Below are 19,570 nucleotides of genomic sequence, written 5' to 3' on the forward strand. Positions count from 1 at the left end.
TTAAGAAGCTGGCTATATCAAAAAAGCATTGGTATGCCGTTTGCTAAACCTATGCTTTACTGTACACAAACGGATCATTTAAGAGATTATTAATTGTTACTTTTGTTGGACTAAAACCAAAATCTTTCAGAATGTTATGACAATTAATATAAAAGGCAATTTTTTTAAAAATAAGCGCCACAAGATATGCGTATTTAATTGGCATGATATAATAAAATTAATTTAGATATACGTACTTTATAACAAATAAAATTTGTCCAATGCTATTTAACCAAAGTAACATAAGCAAAAATGTATTTGTGTCCTTAATAAGACAGAGTGGTAGTTTGTAGTTTAAATCATAAAAGGAATTACTTTTTAATTAAAAAAATGCTTGGATTGAAGGTGAAAAACACTCGTAGAGCGCAAAGAAAAACAGTATGTTGTCATTATTTTCATGAAAGAGTAAAGTTGTGGAAAGTTAATAATCCTGAAGAGTTTTAAGACCATTCAATCTTTTTTATTACATTTATATGAAAAAAAAATTGAATTTTATACAGTAGCTTATTATATCGCAAGAAATTGTCATTTCTATAATTGCATTTATTTTTGAATACATCTTTATTTAAATGCTTCCTAAATAATTTTATTTAATTTTTTTTTATTTAAGTTGGTGCATAGAACAAAATAAATATCCTGAAGAAAAACACCTCAAAAATATTGATGCATTACATAAGTAATAATATTTGTTGAGGATTCCTAATAAAATAGAAAGCATTTCACGTGTGTGTCAAGGACAGATAATCTTTAAAATTTTATTCTTTAAATATTTAAAAATAATACCTATCGTAGTAGAAGAACTCTACTATCCATAATTAAAAGATATAAGTCCAACAACAAACTTTTCAACTTTTCGATTCACTTTATACCTACATCATTTTATATTTCACTACTATATCAGCAGAAGATAAACTGAAAAAAGTATCTTATGACTATATAACTTCTTTTCTCTCAAGTAAAATACAGTTTAACGTCTTCCAAATAAAGAAAAGTTGTAAAAATATTTTCAGTTTTCAAACGTTTATTAAAACAATAGAAAAAACGATTCAACAAATCAAATGATAAAAAAGCTCTAGCTAACAGACTACGAAAAACGTTTTATACTTATTCAAAAAATAAGTTTTGTTATTGATAACAAGAGTGTTTTCGTCCTGTTCTCCTCCAGTCCCAATTTTTCTAGAATTGTCACGTTGGACCTATGTTTAATGTTTCCATTTGTTTAAACACATTTTACTCGTATCTACATTGGAAAACTTGTTTCGAAAATGGCGTGAAATAAGTAAAAAGCATTTGGCATAATGACAAATTTTGAACCAAAAAGCTCTATAAAAAATCAGAAAGTGATCAAATGAGGTGATAGAAAAATTATAGCTTTTCTGAATATCGCCTAGGAGAATGTTTTTTCTGAAAAAATCATTGCTTTTCAATCACACGTATGTTTCAGTTTGCATTGAAAAAGTCTAAAGTGCAATCTCAAAATGTTTGGTGATGAACTTGGACCTAAAAGTTCACAAATCTGTACCTACTACGCAACTTTAAAAAGTTTTGGTCAATTCTAGAGTAATATTTCCGCAAATTATCTTTTTATAAACTCCAAAAATACGTTTGTTTAATTACGAAGAAATTTTTATTTATTGTGACATAACTAACGAAGGGAAAATACTCACTTCCACATGGAAAGCTCCGGAATTCTTTCTGCAAATGGGTGTTTTGCAATTTGACGAAAAACAAGCTTTTTCAATAATTATCCACGAGTGTGTATAGTACCGGATATAGAAGATTTTTTTAAGATAAGATAAAAATAACTAATAAACAAAATACTAATGAAAACAATATGATTTTAACAATTTTTCAAGTTGAATTAAATTTTTGTGAAATTAAAACTAAAATTTATTGTCAAAGTTTATTCCATATTTGTTTACACATCACTGAATCACAGTGAACAAATTCTTAAATTTTTCGAGATATTATGGTTGGAAGTTCTTGATCCTTGACGGTCCGTCCCTTTTTTTTACTCCGGGATTGACAAGGAGTGAACTATCCTCTAATGTGGGCGAATGCTCGCTGCGCCCCAGTTTTGTTGTAAAGTTTCTACACATTTCTAATTTGATTTAGCATTGTCATTATTTTGTTCTTCTAAATATACGCTGGAAGGAACTTGATTAAAGAATGATAACTGATGAATTCCATCAAATTAGAGCCCCCAGTCCTGACTAAAATTGCAGTTTCTGCGAATCACTCTTCGTGTTATTCACTTACATTTCCTTTCCTTTGTCTTAGTGTTTCATGATTACAGCTCCAACTTCTTGTAGCCTGTTTTTGGGTAATGTATCCTTCCAGATTGAGCAATATTAGCATTAATTTATGTCGTATGTTGCCTGTTAAATCTTGAAAAATAATTGCGTGTTCCACATCCGCCTTATCTGCCATCTGTTCTTAATTCGTGTACTATAATGGTAAAAAAACCATAAACGCAGTTATATATTAAATATGTGTGAACTTTTGTTAATTGCGAATTAAAACGAAGTTCCTTCCTAGAGTACGTAACTGTTAGCAGACTTGGTAACCTTGCGTTCATCGAAACAAAGGCTCCCACACTCAAAATTCTCCCATGGCAAGTGCGGAAACTTCACAATTAACATTATGTTCAAGGAGATTTTGAACTCGATCCTCCTGGCGAACCCATCCTGGAAGTCGGGGATTAGCTGGTGAACGTCTCCATGGCTGTGGCTAAGTTGGCCAGGAGGGATCGCCAGGTAACGCTTGTGTTGTTGGGCTGTTTCCGGTTCCGGTAGATGGGTGCCGTTTGTAGATGAGCTGATAATCCCTCGCCGATAGTGCCGTCTTTTTACTATCTAGACGTCGCGGGTCACCGCACACCGAGCTAATTAACATTCGGTATACCTTGAATTTTCTGGGCCGTGTTCACGAAAACGAACAACAAAATCCAACAAAGAACGCTTGCTCGTCAATTGACAATTTGATCGATGACGCAAACGCGCGTTTTCCGCTTCAATCGGCTGAATTTCGCAAGATTACAGATAAGATTAGATGTTTGCAAGGCGCTGCAGGAAGCGCCAAATGCCCGCGGTAGCAGGTTTTGTTTATATTGTTAGAATAAACATTTACAAAACGAACGAACAAGAGAAACATAAGTAACGAGCTAAAAATTAGACTAGATAAACAATTAAGCTTGATTCAAATTTAATGTTGTTACAAGGCAAACTGCGACAATTTTTATTTTCTTTACTGGTTGATGATTCTGATTCCATGTTTTTCCTTTGGTGAAAGTTTCTGAAGCACGCGTAGAGGAAAATTTTCATTTCCAAACGCTAAAATTTGTTGAGCACTGTAAGAGCTTTATTTTCTCGTCGAACAGTAATCTGAACAGAACAATAAGTCGCAATCAATAAACAATAAACAAATTGAGAATTTCTTGATTTATTTTACTTACTGTTACTGCCAAGTGATTAAAAAAAATCGGTAAAATGGAAAATTATACAGAGTGTCTCAAAATTCACGAATTCCGAGTTCAGTGCGCGGTAGAGAATCACTTCACTGGTCCAGATATGTAAACAAAATAAAAATTCGGAGTTTCTTCACAAAGATAAATTGGTTTAAAGGTGCACTTCAGTTGCTTCTTGAATTGTGTTTTCTTCAAATGCATGTTAAACATTTCAGTGTTTATTGTTATTTATGGTGTATTTGTATTTTGGAGTAAAAAATTTTTATTTTTTTAACGTTAAAAATCAAACTACAAATTACAAAAACATTTTGTATTTTTTTTACTCTAAAATAAAACTAGTTTTTTGAAAAATTGTTTTACATTATTATTCTCTACAATCATCTACACATAAATGACAATAAACACTGAAACTTTTAGCCTGCATTTAATGAAATGACATTTCAAAGTGTGATCTTCAAACCAGTGTATTTTTTGTGGGGAAACCCCGAATCATTATTTTTTTATATTTGAACTTCTGAAATGATTCTCTACAACGCCCTAAACTCGGAATTCGCCAATTTTGAGACACTGTATATACACACAAAATTTCTATTGCAAAAAACGCTTCATCACGGATGTTGGAATTTCCGTAAACATGTCCAATTCTCTTACAGAAATCGAGCTCGACGGTAGAAGCTTTCTGCTAACGAAATTAACTCTCGACACAAGCTTTATTTTCAACAAAAATTTAAATTACCTTCTGACGCATGATTTACAATGCGGATAATGTCGAAGGCTACGTCAAATGTTTTTGTTTGCCCACAACTCACTAACAAACTTATACTAATTATTTTTTAATTAGAAATCATTCGGAGAGATTGATAAAAAACTTAACGGTTTAATGCTTTCTTTGTTTTATTGATACTATTGTATCTAGTTTTGTTACAAACAAATGGGGTAAACAATCGGAAAAAGCAACTGCTCTGCCAAAATATATTGAATTTTTTTTGTGTACATGTTAATATAAATTTAAAAATAGCAAAGCAAACGGAAACGCTGGAAACAAATTATGGAGATAAGATCTGATAAGTAGGGATAGTTTTGACAGAGCCCTAGGTAGGCGGCTGTTTTGTGAATACTTAAAGACTGAAAAAAACGTTTTGAACAAAATGAGTTCAAACAAATTAGTTTATATAATGTTCTCCTGATTTAATAGAAAATATAGTAGAAAAATTATTGATGAATTCCAAAATCGTTCAACATATTTATTTCCCGTATTTGTTATACTGATAACTTTGAGTCTGTTTCTACTTATTCTTCATGATTCTGTATCAAGGTACAATTTAAGCTGATTCTGTTCACGAGCATGTAATCCACGTAGATTTTCCTCGAACTGAGTAGAAACTTTTGGATATTTAAAGTTGTTTTGAAAACAGCATGATTGGGGGAAAGTTTCGTGTGATTTTATAGCGTGTAAACTACGCTCTACATGTCACACTAAGCGCGTTCATGGATTTTTGATACTTATCCTGTGTGACAGTCATGAAGAGTGAAAAACGAAGAAATTGCTTACAAACAAAATACAACAAAATTCGCCTTCCACAATCAAGCCCAACAAATTTTCCAAATTACCATAATCCCCGCTGTTGAATATGCATGACCGAGCCAGTAGGAGAGCCGATTTTGAGACCATTTGACCGGAAATGACGGCAAAAGGTCGCCGGAAGTCAGGTTAAATGTCAATTGTATGCCGGTGTCATCACACTCGGCGAACAAGCAACAAATAAAATAGAAAAGAGCAACGAAAGTGAAGCTCGCCCTTAATTAAGACTACACTCTGATTATTAGGTAAATAAAAAGTGACAAAATGCACACACATGTTTTCACTTTTGCTCGAGGTAGCCATGCGCGGCAAATTCGTCTTCAAGTTTAATTTACCGAAACGGCAGTGTGTCTCAGAGACGGACTTCTTGCGCCCCAATAACTGAAAAGATGTGCATTCTAATCAGCAACGCTGTGAAAGTTTACCGGTCTTTACATGCGAAAATGGATCACGGCAACACAATTTCGCCAAATATACAAATTTTGGGGTTGCTAAAGCGCCATTAAAGCACCCATTTCAGTGCTGAAATGAACTGATTAGCAATAAAAAATAAACCAATTACAAAAAAGCTTCCAGTATGCACCTATTTAAGTGTTTACCAAAACGGGCAAAATACTTTATATATTTTTTTAAATAACAGATAAACTTGAATGGAAACAACATAATGGGTGTATTATATCGCTGTCCGAGCTTTTGCAGCCCAAGTTTGGTAAAATATAACTTTCCGGATTAGTCCGGTAAATGGCTTAACATCATTGAAAATTGCAACCTGTAGTTGTCCTTTTGATTTATGAATGAAGCATAAGCTGAAATCCATCCACCTGGTGAAAAGAACTTTCACTGGTGTCTTGTAAGTCCCACTTCATTATGTCTTCATTTATAGCTTAATTATCTATAGATCTCGTGTCAGGCTTTTGACACCTGTAGCACAGATGCTTTTGAGCTTCGCATTTTCATCGTTGTCAAATTTTTACGTTGGAACGGTGAAGTCGGCAAGCAAATTAATTAAATTCTTACAAGTCATTATTCAAGGCTGAACATCGCAATTTGCATATCTAATGCCTGGAATTGCTACTTATTCTAATTTATCCTGCAAGCAAGCGTTGATCCTCAGTGAATCCTTTATCAAGTCGGTAATTGTTAAGTAGTGTCTAAACAAAAAAATGATAAGAGTCCCCGCAAGCTTCCAGTGAAGGAAAAAGAGTGCGATGTCCGCTCGGATGTAATTATTTCGGCGCGATGAGATCTCGTGAGAACAGGAAGTTAGACCTGACGTCACGGAACAGGTGTAAGGGTTTTAACCTGACACTCGTTGCATATAATTGTAGTGGTGCCTTTATGGGTGGTTGATGAGCGACTACCGACGCATTTGACGATGGACAAGGAGCCTCACACACAGGAATCAAACCATAAATTCATTCTAGATGCAGACGAAAAGGAAGTCGATTTTTTATTCTGCTTTAGTGGATTCTGTCAGGCGTGAAATGAAGGCAAATTGTAATTTCATCAAACCTTCAAGATGGATAAGGGGATTGTGTAACGGAACGTTTGCCAATATGTGAGAAGAAACGAAAATTTTATTGCGAAAGGATGGCCAACCATGCCAAACGAAAGAGAAATAATTTTGAAACGATAATTGTGATAAACTGATAAATGTGAAGAGGATCCACGTTTGATTTGATTGCAAATGAAATATATTTTAAACAATTGTTTAAATTACTTACTCGAGCTTTCTATACAATGCTCTAAAATTCATCGCTACATACTATATATTTATTTATTATTTACCTTATACCTAGACCAATATACACAAATACACATAAATCACTGTTTAGTGTATAAGTTGCCAATATACTAAATTTGTGGATAGTACAACTTCCATTCGCAACTTCAATAAACCATATTTTGTAAAAAAATATCTATCAAGTAAAACCATATCAGATTCCCACATTAAGTGTTGCAAACAACTGAATAAGGAAATAAAAAATTCTGAAGCCAACTCAGTCACCGTTATTGACCCACTCATAATAGCAATTAATTCAATTAATTAACAATTGATTGTTATTATGAGTTATTATATCATTATTTAACAAAAGATAATACTAAAGAATAAAATGTCCATCTTTCCAATATATCTAAATGTTCGAAAGTTTTGGGACTTTTTTTCTTATTTTTCTTCCAGTTTTCTTTTTTATATAAATATTTTTATTTCAAATCGGTCTATAAAATGTACCCACGAGTAAAATATACAGAGTGTTTCACGTAATTTTACGAGGCCTGCGCCTGTAAAAGGCAATCAACAACACATATTCCAATACGAATTCGATTCCAAATTTTGAAAAATTGGATGGTCTTTTTTTATATCTTATTTTTTTATTAAAATAAAGCACAAATTGAGAGTTTCTGGTGGGTTTTCTTAGCTCAAAGTGTGTCGCTCAGATTTAGTTTAACACAGAATTCTTTTCTTATACAAAAACCCTCAATTTGTGCTTTATTTTTCACTCAAAAAAATTTAAATGCACTGTTGTAATTCTACTATGAACTGAAATGGGATATGGTTTGTTCACCCCTTCAAGAAATAGTTAGCGATTGCGTTAGATAGATTAGAAATATATTCATTCCGTCTCTTGATATAATAGATAAAAATTGTTACTGTTTTCAGCAATTTATGACCACTAATGAAACAGTAATTGGTTTAACAACTACTGTCATGGGTTTCCAAAAATGAAATAAGTAAAAGTGTGTGTTTTGTATCTAGTGTTTTGTGATTTTTGTATATTTGAATGTGTAAGGCGCAGGGCTCGTAAAGTTATGTGAAACACCCTGTATAGTAAACTTAAATACAAAGTGTAGACTTTCGAGCTTAATATCTCAGTTATTTGTCAACGGATTGTTATAAAAATTAGAATGCACATAAAAATGACCTCAAGTCAAAAAATTTCATTTTAAAACACATTCCTTTTAATCAAAACTAAGCCAAATTACCAGTGGATTAGATAATACATTACAATCAGTGATTCTTGAGTTCTGTTTATTCGATTCTAGAGATTGTACATACTATATCCATCGCCGAGGATGTATTCAATTTTTTAAGACACATTTGCAAACGAAAAAAATAATATTAATTTATAAAAAAATAGGCAAGATATCTTTTATCTTTTATTTTATATTCGTAATTAGACAAAATCCTAACACACCAAATCTTACTTATTTTATTTTAACCATTTTGTTTCAGGTCCACACCACTTCTTTTTGCATTATTACATATTGATTATGTTCTTCATTATACATCAGTGTCTTTATAAATGAATGTTATTAGCAATTAAAATAAGGATTGAATAATAAATAAAGTTTTTATTAAAGTAATAATAAACAGTTAGCTTCTCTAAAATTAAACTGAGTATTCAAAAACAATCGTCAGAACGATTCAAATTGGCTTCTTTTTTTGAAACTATTTTTTTTTTTGGAAAAAATCTACATCTGTAGGTAATACAGATGTGCATGTTACATACCTAGGACAAATAATAATAAAACTATCAAACTGATTAATTCAGATATTCAGAAATACAGTTGAAGGTCAAAAATTGATTAAGGAGATTAAAAATGCAATTATACTAATTAGAAATGCAGAAAATACAGCCAAGCTCATTGCCTCGTGATTAGTGGGTTCAATAACTGGATCTTTTTGTAAATAAATTTGTTGAACACCATGATACTTATGCAATATGCATATACAAAACTTATAATTATTACAAATACCTAATTATATTAACATTCATCTCGTTGTAGGTGTTGAAACTTTTAATGCCAGTACTGAAGTTGAACTTTGGAGCTTACAGAAAATCTTGTAATTGTTAGAGTAAACATATAAAACGTATAATTACGTTTCCGAGTAAAGCAGGGAAAGACACAGGAAATGTAGAATAGCGAGTTAATGAGCCGTTGGCTAGCTCGATGGTGCCCACAAAATCCAGAATAAAGAGGTGCAACAAATGACGGATCTCCATCATTAACGCAACCCGTGCTTTTGGCCATACCTACATATAATATAAAGCTTAATAATTAGTAGTCTATAAACAACAATTACCCATTTAATTAAGCAAAGATGGAGATGGTTATCAGGAGAACAATGCAGATATTTCACTGTTGCTTAGTTATGGTAATGTGTACGAATGTAAAAAGCTCCTCTATCCGAACTCAATATAAGGTCCAGTTCTAGCACCTGGCGCATGTAAAATTTAAAAAGCGGAAAATTAATGTTGTTTTAGTTTAGTCGATGAAAAGCGGCACATTTTCCGTTGATTTGCGGGAGGGTCGAGCGACCGGCCGTCTTACCTTGATTTAGAATGTCGTGCATCAAGATCTCGTATTTACTTATGAAATTTAATGGTCCCGAACCATGTTATTACCGGCGAGATAATCTAAAATACTTAATATTACACTGCAAATATTAACAGAACGTAATTACAGTAATTTCACGAAATTTTCAGCGACGATGACGAAAATGTGAGCTAGTGCCGTCGTCACGTCCCGACTTGCACACAAAAAGAAAATCGAAGCAAATCGGACGCACAAAAATAAATCAATCGGCCGTTCCAGCGAACTAATTGATTGACGATTGACTGGGGCTTAGCCGGTTTTTAACAGTGTAGCGAGGAATATCTCGGTGAACGTGTGGGAGTTTAAGCAGAGCCTAACAATAAATTGATTATATATTTACCCGCCTGATTATAGTTATTAGAGAAAACATTATATGCTAAGAGGAGTGGTTCGAATAAGATTTTTTCTTGTTTTTGTAACCATGCTTTAATGTCCTCTCTTTAATTGTTTATTTTACTTTTGAACGCGCTTTTTACGACAAATGCTGATGGGCTGGACCCAACCTCCAGGTCTCCAAAACAAACCGTTTTTATCTCTAATTATCTTCAATAACACTGTTACAATGTATGAGCCATTAATGCATATCCACCTATACGTTAAAATTCATGATGCTCAGAGTCCAACGCACATTTTTATTTGCAAATGTGTCAATCATTATTTAATGCTCTAGAATCCGACACTTTCTCTACATTTTGCGAAATTGATTCCGCATGTGAACAATTTTTTCTAGCACATAAGAATTTTTGTTTAGAAATTGAAGGCGTTATTTTTGAGCAAAAGCGAGATCTCGTCCGCACCCCGCCTTGATCCCCGATTCGTCCGGAAAATTCAATATGCACAAGTGGGTGGAAAAGTTCCATTATATTTGAGCACGCGCCAGACTGGCACACTGCCTGAATATTTTCCTCGAGTCACTCTCTTGAATTTGTAATTGGTGCATTACCCGGTGGCAGTAAACAAAGCTCGTTTATAATTTTCAAACATTTGTCAAACAGTGGGGGCGACCCACCGCTTATCGTCCGATCTCGGCGACGAGATGGGTTTATTTATCAAAATTTCGGATGTGTCACCGGTCAAATGAGATGTATTTGTCAATTAAGGCCGACACTCGGTATAATACTTATATTTATATCAGGTAATGCGGTGGCTGCTTGTAAACGCATTTCGGCTTAGAATATTCAATTAGGAACTATTATGAAAAGAAGTGAATCACCTTTTTACATGATCCGTGCCTTTTTACGGTTTTTGTATTGAAAATATTCTTGTAAAAGACACGTGTGGCGTATCAAGAAAAGAGCATTTTCGGAATTGTAATTAGGAAAGAAGAGGCACCTGTTTTTTACGGCGGTTGGAGTTTTGGGTGGCCTGACAAAATCGTGAGCTATTTGGTAATCAAAAATGTTTAAAAAGATGATGACTTTCGTAGGCAACCAACATTGCAAGCTTTATTAGTCAAATGTTGGGACATTTACAGGCGGTTGGCGGGAATAATACGGAAGTCATTGAGAACTATTTTTTATACTAAGTATTAATAATTACATATTTATTGCTTCATAAACATACATGCATTCGATTAACATAAATAGTGTTTTTTCTGGAATAATGCTTATTGAGTTAAAATAATCAATTACAATAATAAATAAATTATCACCTGGGTAGTGTCCAAAAAGCCCAATTTCTACTGTTTTGGAAAAACAAGTAATTTTCAGCGATAACAAAGTTAAAATTAACAAAACGTAAACACTTTTCGTATAATTTTATAGTAGAAATTGACCCATGATTCCCACATTGTTTTTTCAATTTTTTGTTTTTTATTATTTTTACGCTTTTAATGCTCAAAATAAAACAATCTGTTACAAGAAAACTATGTATGTAGTTTATTTATGCATAATTTTTTTACATACTTACCTGTTCAATAAACAACATTCCGTGTGACCCCAGTTTGTTTACAACGAGGAGTAAAGCAATTAAATTGCATTACAACAACACACTGTTTTTTGGAAATTTTCCTAATTGGGTTTGATTTTTCATGATCAAATTTAATTTATTTAAAATGTCTATACTCTTTATTAAAATTAGTGTATAAATATTTAAATAATTTTATACACAGCCACTTCAGACTGCCCAGACAGAAGGTTTAGTATTTCTTCAAGCTGTTCTATTCTTTTTAATTTTTAATGTTTAAATACGTGTATCAATAGAAAAAAGTCGTTCAGTACGAAACATTAGCAAATATTTAAACTTTTTATTTGTGGTTATTCCAACGTAATGTCTCGGATCTTACAAAAATTCTTATTTTCCATAATATTATGCAGTGCTAATTTATTTATGACTTAAATATATCCATAAATTCACAATCGATGTAGAGAGTGTACCTTCAGCAGTAAGTAAAAGGATTAACTTCTTTAGCCGTAGCAGTTAGTCAAATTAGGCAGAGTATTTTCAAAATACATTCGCAGTTACGACATATTTAAAGGAAGTTCTAAAAGTCAGAATTTTCTGAACCAATTTGAGACAAATTTCTTGAAGCCTTGGAGTATCTAAAATAGTTTTAAAAATATGTAAAATTTACCAAGATCATATTTACAACACCAAAGTGAAAAAAAATCAGTCGAAGTGAATGCAGTTGCAACTACAGAAGCTGCAGTTTTGTAATGGTACATAAGTTGTACCTATTGATTATTTATAACGAAGATTGTTAATATTGTTTTATAAATTGTTTATTTTGCAGTTAATTCAATAAAATATTGCTTTTTCGACACCAGTACCTTAAATAGTCAATTACGCAACAACTGTCATACAAGTATAAGTTAAGGGAAACGACTGTTCTAAGAAGGTAGCGTGAAAAAAACTTTTTGTTATTTGCTATCTGACATAACTTTTTCCATTTTTATTTTTATAATATTGTGGTAATATTGTGCAAAGTTTTCTTCTTTACTAAATCGTTTTGAACTTGTCATAAATTATCACTTACCTGCCTATTTATTGTAGATATGACTGGAAAATATAGCATTATCAAAAATTGAAAATCTTATCTATTTTACTGTCCATTTAAATCAATGTCATCACTCATCACATCAATAACAAAATGTATTGTTCACAAATTCATTAATAGTGTGTCTAACTAATAAATATTTCCAAAGAAATCTAAAAAACTTGTACATAGGTGTAGGCATACTCTCGGAACAAAATAAAGTAGAAATTTCGGAAAATCGTTTATTTAATGACTAGAAAAATAAAAGGTTTTCACATTTTGGTAACGCTGAGAAAGAGTTCAGAAGGTGGCTATATGTTCTCCAGAAACCTTCTTTAAAGATTTCTTTTACGCAACTAACATTCTATTTACATCAAGTCAAGCTTGAGATGATGAGACAAATTACATAAATTTTCATTAGGTACATACGAGTAAATAGGCATCTACGTACTGTACTTGGAGTTTATACGTGTATAGTTATTATATATAGGTTGAGGATCTGTCAGTCTGTTTAATGAATTTCTTTTCATATACTATACGTAATGAAATATAATGAAGGTGGCATATGTCTTATGGAATAATCTTTGCCAGATCGGTTTTGTTTGTAGAACTAAACATGTTTTGATAAAGTGTTGATATTTTATTATAGCAACGTATAAATTATGTGATTCAAAAGTATCTCTACAAAATTTCAAAATGATCTTATCAAGTGAAAAATATTGTGTCTTTTTTCCTAAAATTTGTAATTTGTGGGAGATTTTCCAGATCGTGTCCCTAGAATCCTGCGCGTTCTAATTGTTGTCGCAGTCTTATTATCCCGATAAGATCTGTTGGTCCGGTCGTGACCGGTAAATCTTCCTCGTCCCGATAGGTCTCATTAAATAATCTCTGAAAAAACTGACGCAGTCATCTTCTCCATACCTAAATCACTTTCTTGGTCCGCGGGTAGCTTACATCCCGTTCGGTCAGCGGCAGACGTCCATAACTTAAGAGAGTGCGGCACACCAGAAGAAGCCTACAAGCAAAAATCTCAGCTCGGACAAAAACGCATCGGAGACAAAAAAGCTCACAGGCAGCTCTCTACAAACGAGGGATATAAACAATTGCGTCGGGGTAACCATGGTAACGTGCAGGCACCGGCATCTTTGATTCTAGATTTGCATAGCAGGCTCTGATATGGAAATGCTGCAACGTTCTTGAATTGACTGTACACAACCAAGAGTGGACACTGTACTTGCGGTAGCCGATGCAGACCGCTTTTCGGCATATACTAAGTTATGTCAACCGATTTTTGCAATTCCCTAAACCGGTACACCGTCGATCGAGAGCGGGCACTGCACTTACAACCGCTTATTTTCTACAAACATTTCAAAACATTACATTTTTCCATATCTATGTACGCAACTTTTTTTTGAGAGAACTATGCAAGATACGAGTTATTTGTCACCATAAAATTATAACTACGTCCTTATTACCTTATTTTTATTACTTCCGGTTTAGTTACAAATGTTTTTTTACAAGGCTATATATTATTAATTGTAATTAACATTGATTCACAACAACATTATTACAGCTCCGTCTTAAAATTTTTTTAAATCAAATAAATTAAACAAAATTCTCAAACACAGTATGGCGTTTGTCGAAGATTGGTAGCCAAAATACAGTGTTTCAATTTAAGCTTAGAATATGAGTAATAGTATATTATTCTACGAGTTTTATAAGACGTTATATTGTGGCACGAATGATTTTAGAGCACGACTAAGAAGTGTTCCAATAGGATGAGTGCCACAATTAAGTGTTATAAAACGAGTGTAATATACTGTTTTTTCTGCGTTTAACATAAGAAATAATAATGTGAAGTTAACAAAATAAGTTTGTTGTAGCTCCCGATTTTTGAAAATATGACTATAGAGATTTTGTAAAGATTTTTTCCATAATCTACCTGTTCCATTCAACACCTACTATATTATACAGATGAGTTAGTGAACCAGTCTTTTAACGTCCTGAATTATAATTTCTAGGTAGATAAATATTTATTTTTAAAATAGAAAAATTCTCAAAAAAAATGTTAATCTACCTATTAATCTTTCTGAGGAGGAATTATATTACATTGTTCAGTAATTCAAAAAATCTTAAGACTCCCTGTAATATTTTAAAAAATTCACTCAGTTATTTAATATATGATTTTTTTGTCCCACTTGATTTGACTTCGTTCGTTTTGATTTACACATTTGTAGAGGATGTCTAAAAACTGGCGAATTCCGAGTTCAGGGCGATATAGAGAATCACTTCAGTAGTTCAAATATAGACACAAAATAAAAAAAGATTCGAGGCTTCCCCTCAAAGATACATTGGTTTGAAGGAACACTTTATTGTCGGTTTTATTCAAATTCGTGCTAATTATTTCAGTTTTTATTGTTATTTATTTGGTGTTGATGAGTGTGGATAATAATAATGTAAAACAATTTCTCGAAAAAATAGTTTTATTTTGGAGTAAAGAAATCTTACATTTTTGTAATTTTTCTTAAAAATGAAACGGCAAATCACAAAAATTCAAGATTTTTTTCTCTAAAGTGAAGCTAATTTTTTGAGAAATTGTTTCACATTATTATTCTCCACAATACCAACTATTAAATAAAAATAAACACTGAAATTTTTAGTCTACATTTCATTTCGTTTAGTCTGCTATTTAACCAGTGATCTTCAAGCCAATGTAGGGAAGCCCCAAATCTTAATTTTTTTCTATATTTGGACTATTAAAGTGATTCTCAACAACGCTGTGAACTCGGGATTAGCCAATTTTAAGACTCCCAGTATATTTGTATATTTTATGTTTTTCAAGCATTTTGGTACATTTTTTGTCCAAAAATGCAATTACTTAGCAAAATTTCGCCACAATTAAACCATAAAATTGCAAAAATAGAGCAATTTTTGCATTTTTTGGGCAATTAGGTATGTTTTTGATCTAAAACAAAAATTGTTAAACTGAGCTATAAATTGATCAAACAGGAAAATATTTTGTTGATTTGGCTTTTTATTGGCACATTTTCACTCAGAAACGCATTTATTTAACAAATTAAAATTATTAAAATATCAAAAAGTGCATCCTGCTAGTACGGATGAAACGCGTGTCGGATAAACTTTCAGAGAAAATCTCATTATAATCATTATTCCTTGAGATGTTTCAGGATATCTAACCGAGCTAAAGAGCTTTATCATCAGGTGTAAACATTCATTGTCTACATACATTGTTCAAAAATTATCGTAGATTATAGCAAAAGGAAATGGATATGTAAATCCCCGCTTTCGTATTCCGAATTTCTGGAAAAGTTTCTGTTTGCCTTTTGCGTATGTTTGCGTTGGATTGTCAGCGTTTGAAATTACGGCTTTGCGTCTAGAAATGGAGCAATAAAATGTGGTAGGTAGTCGATGGTCAATGGGCTCGCACAAAGTGTAGATTGGTCGTGTATCTGGTTTGTGTTCGGTTTACTAAAGACAAACGGCAACGGCGGGGTTGGGACAGGAGTCAGTGATAGTAAACGGTGGTCGTAAGCAACGGTGTCGTACTCTCCAGCAGAAAGCGGCTTCACAAAGCGGCCACTGACAGCCAGTGCTTCGGAATGCCTCGGCCGCCCGTCTAACTTATGCCTGTCACGTGCGATCACCACTATCTTCGTACCGGTCACCAGCTGGAAGGTGCGGTTGATCACGAGCTTTTTCTAATTTTACGGCTTTTCGACCTTGTTTATTAGCGCAATTACCAATAAGCTAACTTCATGGCAGCAACTTAAAGCCATTCTTAGATAAATTACTTCTAAAAGTTTTCTTGTGCCGCTATGGCAAATTGGCAAACTAAACTTGGAATTGATGCATGATGAGGATTTGCAATGAAACTCCCATTTTTTATCTTCAACTGATTAAAAATGAGTCAATCTTCGCAAAAATATCAAAAAAATCAGATATTTTATATTATATTAGGTATTAGACAGGGTAGGGAAAACTAATAAATTAGGGACCGGTTTATAGAAGCCTCATTAGTTTAAACTGCAATTAAATGCGTTATTAACTGATCACGTGACAAACTTCAAGCAATTTGATTAGTCCATTTGCGTTGTTAATTTTTAACAACGAATTAAATTTTAACAGAGCCTTCTTTAAACCGGAATATTAAAATAATAATAATAAAATTATTTGAAATTTCGTTCCATTTTTTTTTAATTGCACCATACTAAGGCGATTTTTGGTTAAAATTGTGATACTTACTTTTTATTAATCAAGCACAATGAAATAATTGAGAACGATTAATTAAAGTTTTTTTTATTTCACTATTAATATTCTATCTTGTGCTCCTGGTTAGGTACACTATTTTATTTTCTGTCATTTAATCATTCTAATTTTTAAAACAAGATTTTCCGAGAGATTTTCTATTCCTTCTGTTGAAATATCTTAATTATTGATTTAGTTGTTTGTTGTCTAGTATAATGGTAATTTTCAAATTTGCAAAACCAGTAAATATAAGTGCTTATTTACTAATTGGTAACTGCTTCGCTTCACCGATCTTAAACAGTTTGTTCCATTTTAATGATTTTAATGAGTAGAAAATGTGGGAAGAAGTTGTCTACTGTTAATTCAACTTTTCCTTTAAATTAACTAAAAAGTCTCGCTGTAGTTAAATTATTTTTTATTTTGAAACATATCTACTTGTTCCGATATTTTGTATTCTTGATTGTCATAGGCAGATTAGTTAAAAAACGTTTTTGTTTAGGTAACAGGGAAGTGCGTAAAATCAGTGTTGACTGATTTGATTTTAATACTTATAAGTATTTTGAGATAAATTTTAGTAATAAAAATCCACATGTACCTAGCTAGCACCTAATATATTTATTTTTGATACCGAAAGCCAGACAATTGCTAAATTTTTGGTAGGGACATTGCTTTTTAAATAAAAAATTTACGTGTGGAGAAAACCATACTTAATTGGAGATTGATTTCAAAATTAATGTTTGTATTATACTTAGGTTATTAAGAAACCATACATTGCGGAATTTTAGAGTTCTTTTTATCTTGCAACTCTGATAATGGAAACGTTATTGAAAAATATTCTTAAGGAGGTAAACAATAAGATTAGATTTGAACCGATGCATAACAAGTTTAATATATTTTAGGAGGTGATAAATCGCAAATGTTTTTTATTAATCATATTTATTTAACCCCGTATCCTGCAGGTATGTTGAGAAAAAGGAAAAACACTATGATTTATCCTGTTTTTCTTTTTTTTTATGCGAATGCATAATATCTACATACTAAAGAGGAAACTACAATTATCATTTTTTCTTAATTACTATTATTCTACAATTAATTACTGATCTATGAGGAACCCTAAGGCAAGAGGCTGACAAGTAACGTTGCCAGCGGGAATATTTCAAGTTTTTATTGAGTTTTTAAAAATGGGTGCAGCAATAGATATTCTTTACTAGGACTTATTGATATGAACCACACGATTAATAATTAATGTTCCAAAAAATTCCGTTCATTCTTTTAAGAATTTTTTAATTTTTTAAAATTATCGATATCCAGCTGTCAGATTGACATCTTGGTCAAACTCATATGATTGTCAAAGTGACAGGGCACTCATTTTTGGCATTTCTGGAAAAAACCGTGTATATTTAAATAATTTCTCCAGATAGCTTATCTGATAAGAAAGTGCTACGTCAGTGATTTTGCCCAGAAACGTTAATCAGCGACAGTATCAACTAACCTCAAAGTGGTAATTTGTTGCGTCTTTTTCCCACTACGCAAGTCTTTTACAGTAATAATTGAGTAAAATTGCGTAATCATGTCATAAATGTCTTAATCATCGTACAGTAGTACTTATAGGCGGTTTCGTTAACGCTGTAATAATTCCAACACCATGGAACTTTCAAATGTCAAAGCTTGTGTTATCAATACTGGAAACATACTTTCCATTAATGACATCACAAGAAAATCCGGGCAGAATCCCACTGAAGAAGTAAGACTGACATTTAATCAATGTTTCAGCAATTAACCCTAAATTTCAGCTAACTGAAGCAATCAACATTACTGTAAAAGAATACAAAAGCAGTAACTCAACTCCTGTACAAAACGGCAAGGTGTTGATTAGCAGGCCTTCAGATGACCTTAAGGCCAAGTTGAATGAACAGTCTCTCTCTGATCTTAAAATAGGCTTTAAAATATTTATAAACAGTGACAGTAAGGCCTTAATTCAGGAGGCCATTGAAGAGGGTATGTTCCAATAAATAGTCAGTCATTAAGTTACATAGTAAAACTGTAGGGCTATCAACCTTGAAGGTACCCTGTGTCCAAAACGTAGTTCTGCAGTACAGAAAGGACAAGTTTATTGAAGCTGGAGATGACATTAACAGCCTAAAAAATATCTGGAGTATTCTTGAGGAATACGTCAAAGATGAAAAAATCAACCAGATTGGGTTGGCAGACGTGGAGGAAACCACCTTCAGAAATGTATTTGAATGGGCAACAATCAAGCCAGCCATAATTCAAATTAACTTGTCCACTTGTTGTGTTGTGCCCCCGACTTTGCAACAGTTTTGTAAGGACAATGATGTGCAATTGCTAACCCACAGTGACGCCAACGGTAGTATTTAACAATTTTACTTGAGTTAAAATAAAGTTCTGGATATTCCAGAAATACTCCCAAAAAACGCAATCAAGGACAGCTTGGGTATAGATTTGCCTGTGAAATGGGTTTCAAGATTCTTGGTCCACATTAAATGTCGGGGCGTTCTTTGCACCAAAGGCTATTTGGTTGGTTTGGGTGAAATGTAGATTTCCGCACTTCTGTGTTTGCATTTATGTTAACGATCAAAATTTTATAAATGTATTAAAAGGTGTGCAGTATTATTATCGTTGTGATATGCACCCAGTGTAGTATAAAGCACTATTTTTTTATCTAATTATGTTTTTAATGAACCTCCAAATTCCAAAATACTGTCAAAAGTCAATTGTCAACAAACAAAACATAACCTTAATTTCAGAGAAAAAGACTTTTGTGTGTTTTGAAAGTGTGAAACGAAACTGCAAACTCATTTCCGAAATTGCGTACAAACCGATTAGATAACAAAATTAGGTA

The 19,570-nt window shown here is 32.6% G+C and overlaps 2 protein-coding genes and 2 long non-coding RNA genes across 5 annotated transcripts in view; 2 read left to right on the plus strand and 2 right to left on the minus strand.

Annotated features, from left to right (window-relative positions):
• LOC103313642 (homologous-pairing protein 2 homolog) overlaps nt 1–19,570 on the plus strand; it is a 79,599-nt gene that overhangs the window by 55,629 nt on the left and 4,400 nt on the right. Inside the window, exon 1 of one of the 2 annotated variants that reach the window (XM_064355944.1) lies at nt 19,412–19,567. The exons of the other annotated variant lie outside the window; for it this stretch is intronic. The gene's annotated coding sequence lies outside the window, so the exon portion shown is untranslated. Of the gene's footprint in view, nt 1–19,411; nt 19,568–19,570 lie in introns of those variants that run through there. 2 annotated transcript variants of the gene reach the window in all.
• Nucleotides 1,929–3,662, minus strand: LOC107398267 (uncharacterized). The gene is made up of 2 exons (XR_010333358.1): nt 2,299–3,662; nt 1,929–2,252 (listed from the first exon to the last, which is right to left on the minus strand). It is a non-coding gene; the product is annotated as an uncharacterized LOC107398267 (long non-coding RNA).
• LOC135265773 (uncharacterized) lies at nt 13,131–13,988 on the minus strand. The gene is made up of 2 exons (XR_010333628.1): nt 13,512–13,988; nt 13,131–13,456 (listed from the first exon to the last, which is right to left on the minus strand). It is a non-coding gene; the product is annotated as an uncharacterized LOC135265773 (long non-coding RNA).
• Gclm (Glutamate-cysteine ligase modifier subunit) lies at nt 18,031–19,394 on the plus strand. The gene is made up of 4 exons (XM_969066.5): nt 18,031–18,451; nt 18,501–18,705; nt 18,755–19,075; nt 19,127–19,394. The coding sequence occupies exons 1-4, from the start codon at nt 18,353–18,355 to the stop codon at nt 19,264–19,266; spliced, it is 765 nt and encodes a 254-aa protein (XP_974159.1). The 5' UTR covers nt 18,031–18,352; the 3' UTR covers nt 19,267–19,394.

This window comes from Tribolium castaneum, chromosome 3, assembly GCF_031307605.1.
Source record: "Tribolium castaneum strain GA2 chromosome 3, icTriCast1.1, whole genome shotgun sequence".
Lineage (NCBI taxonomy): Eukaryota > Metazoa > Arthropoda > Insecta > Coleoptera > Tenebrionidae > Tribolium > Tribolium castaneum.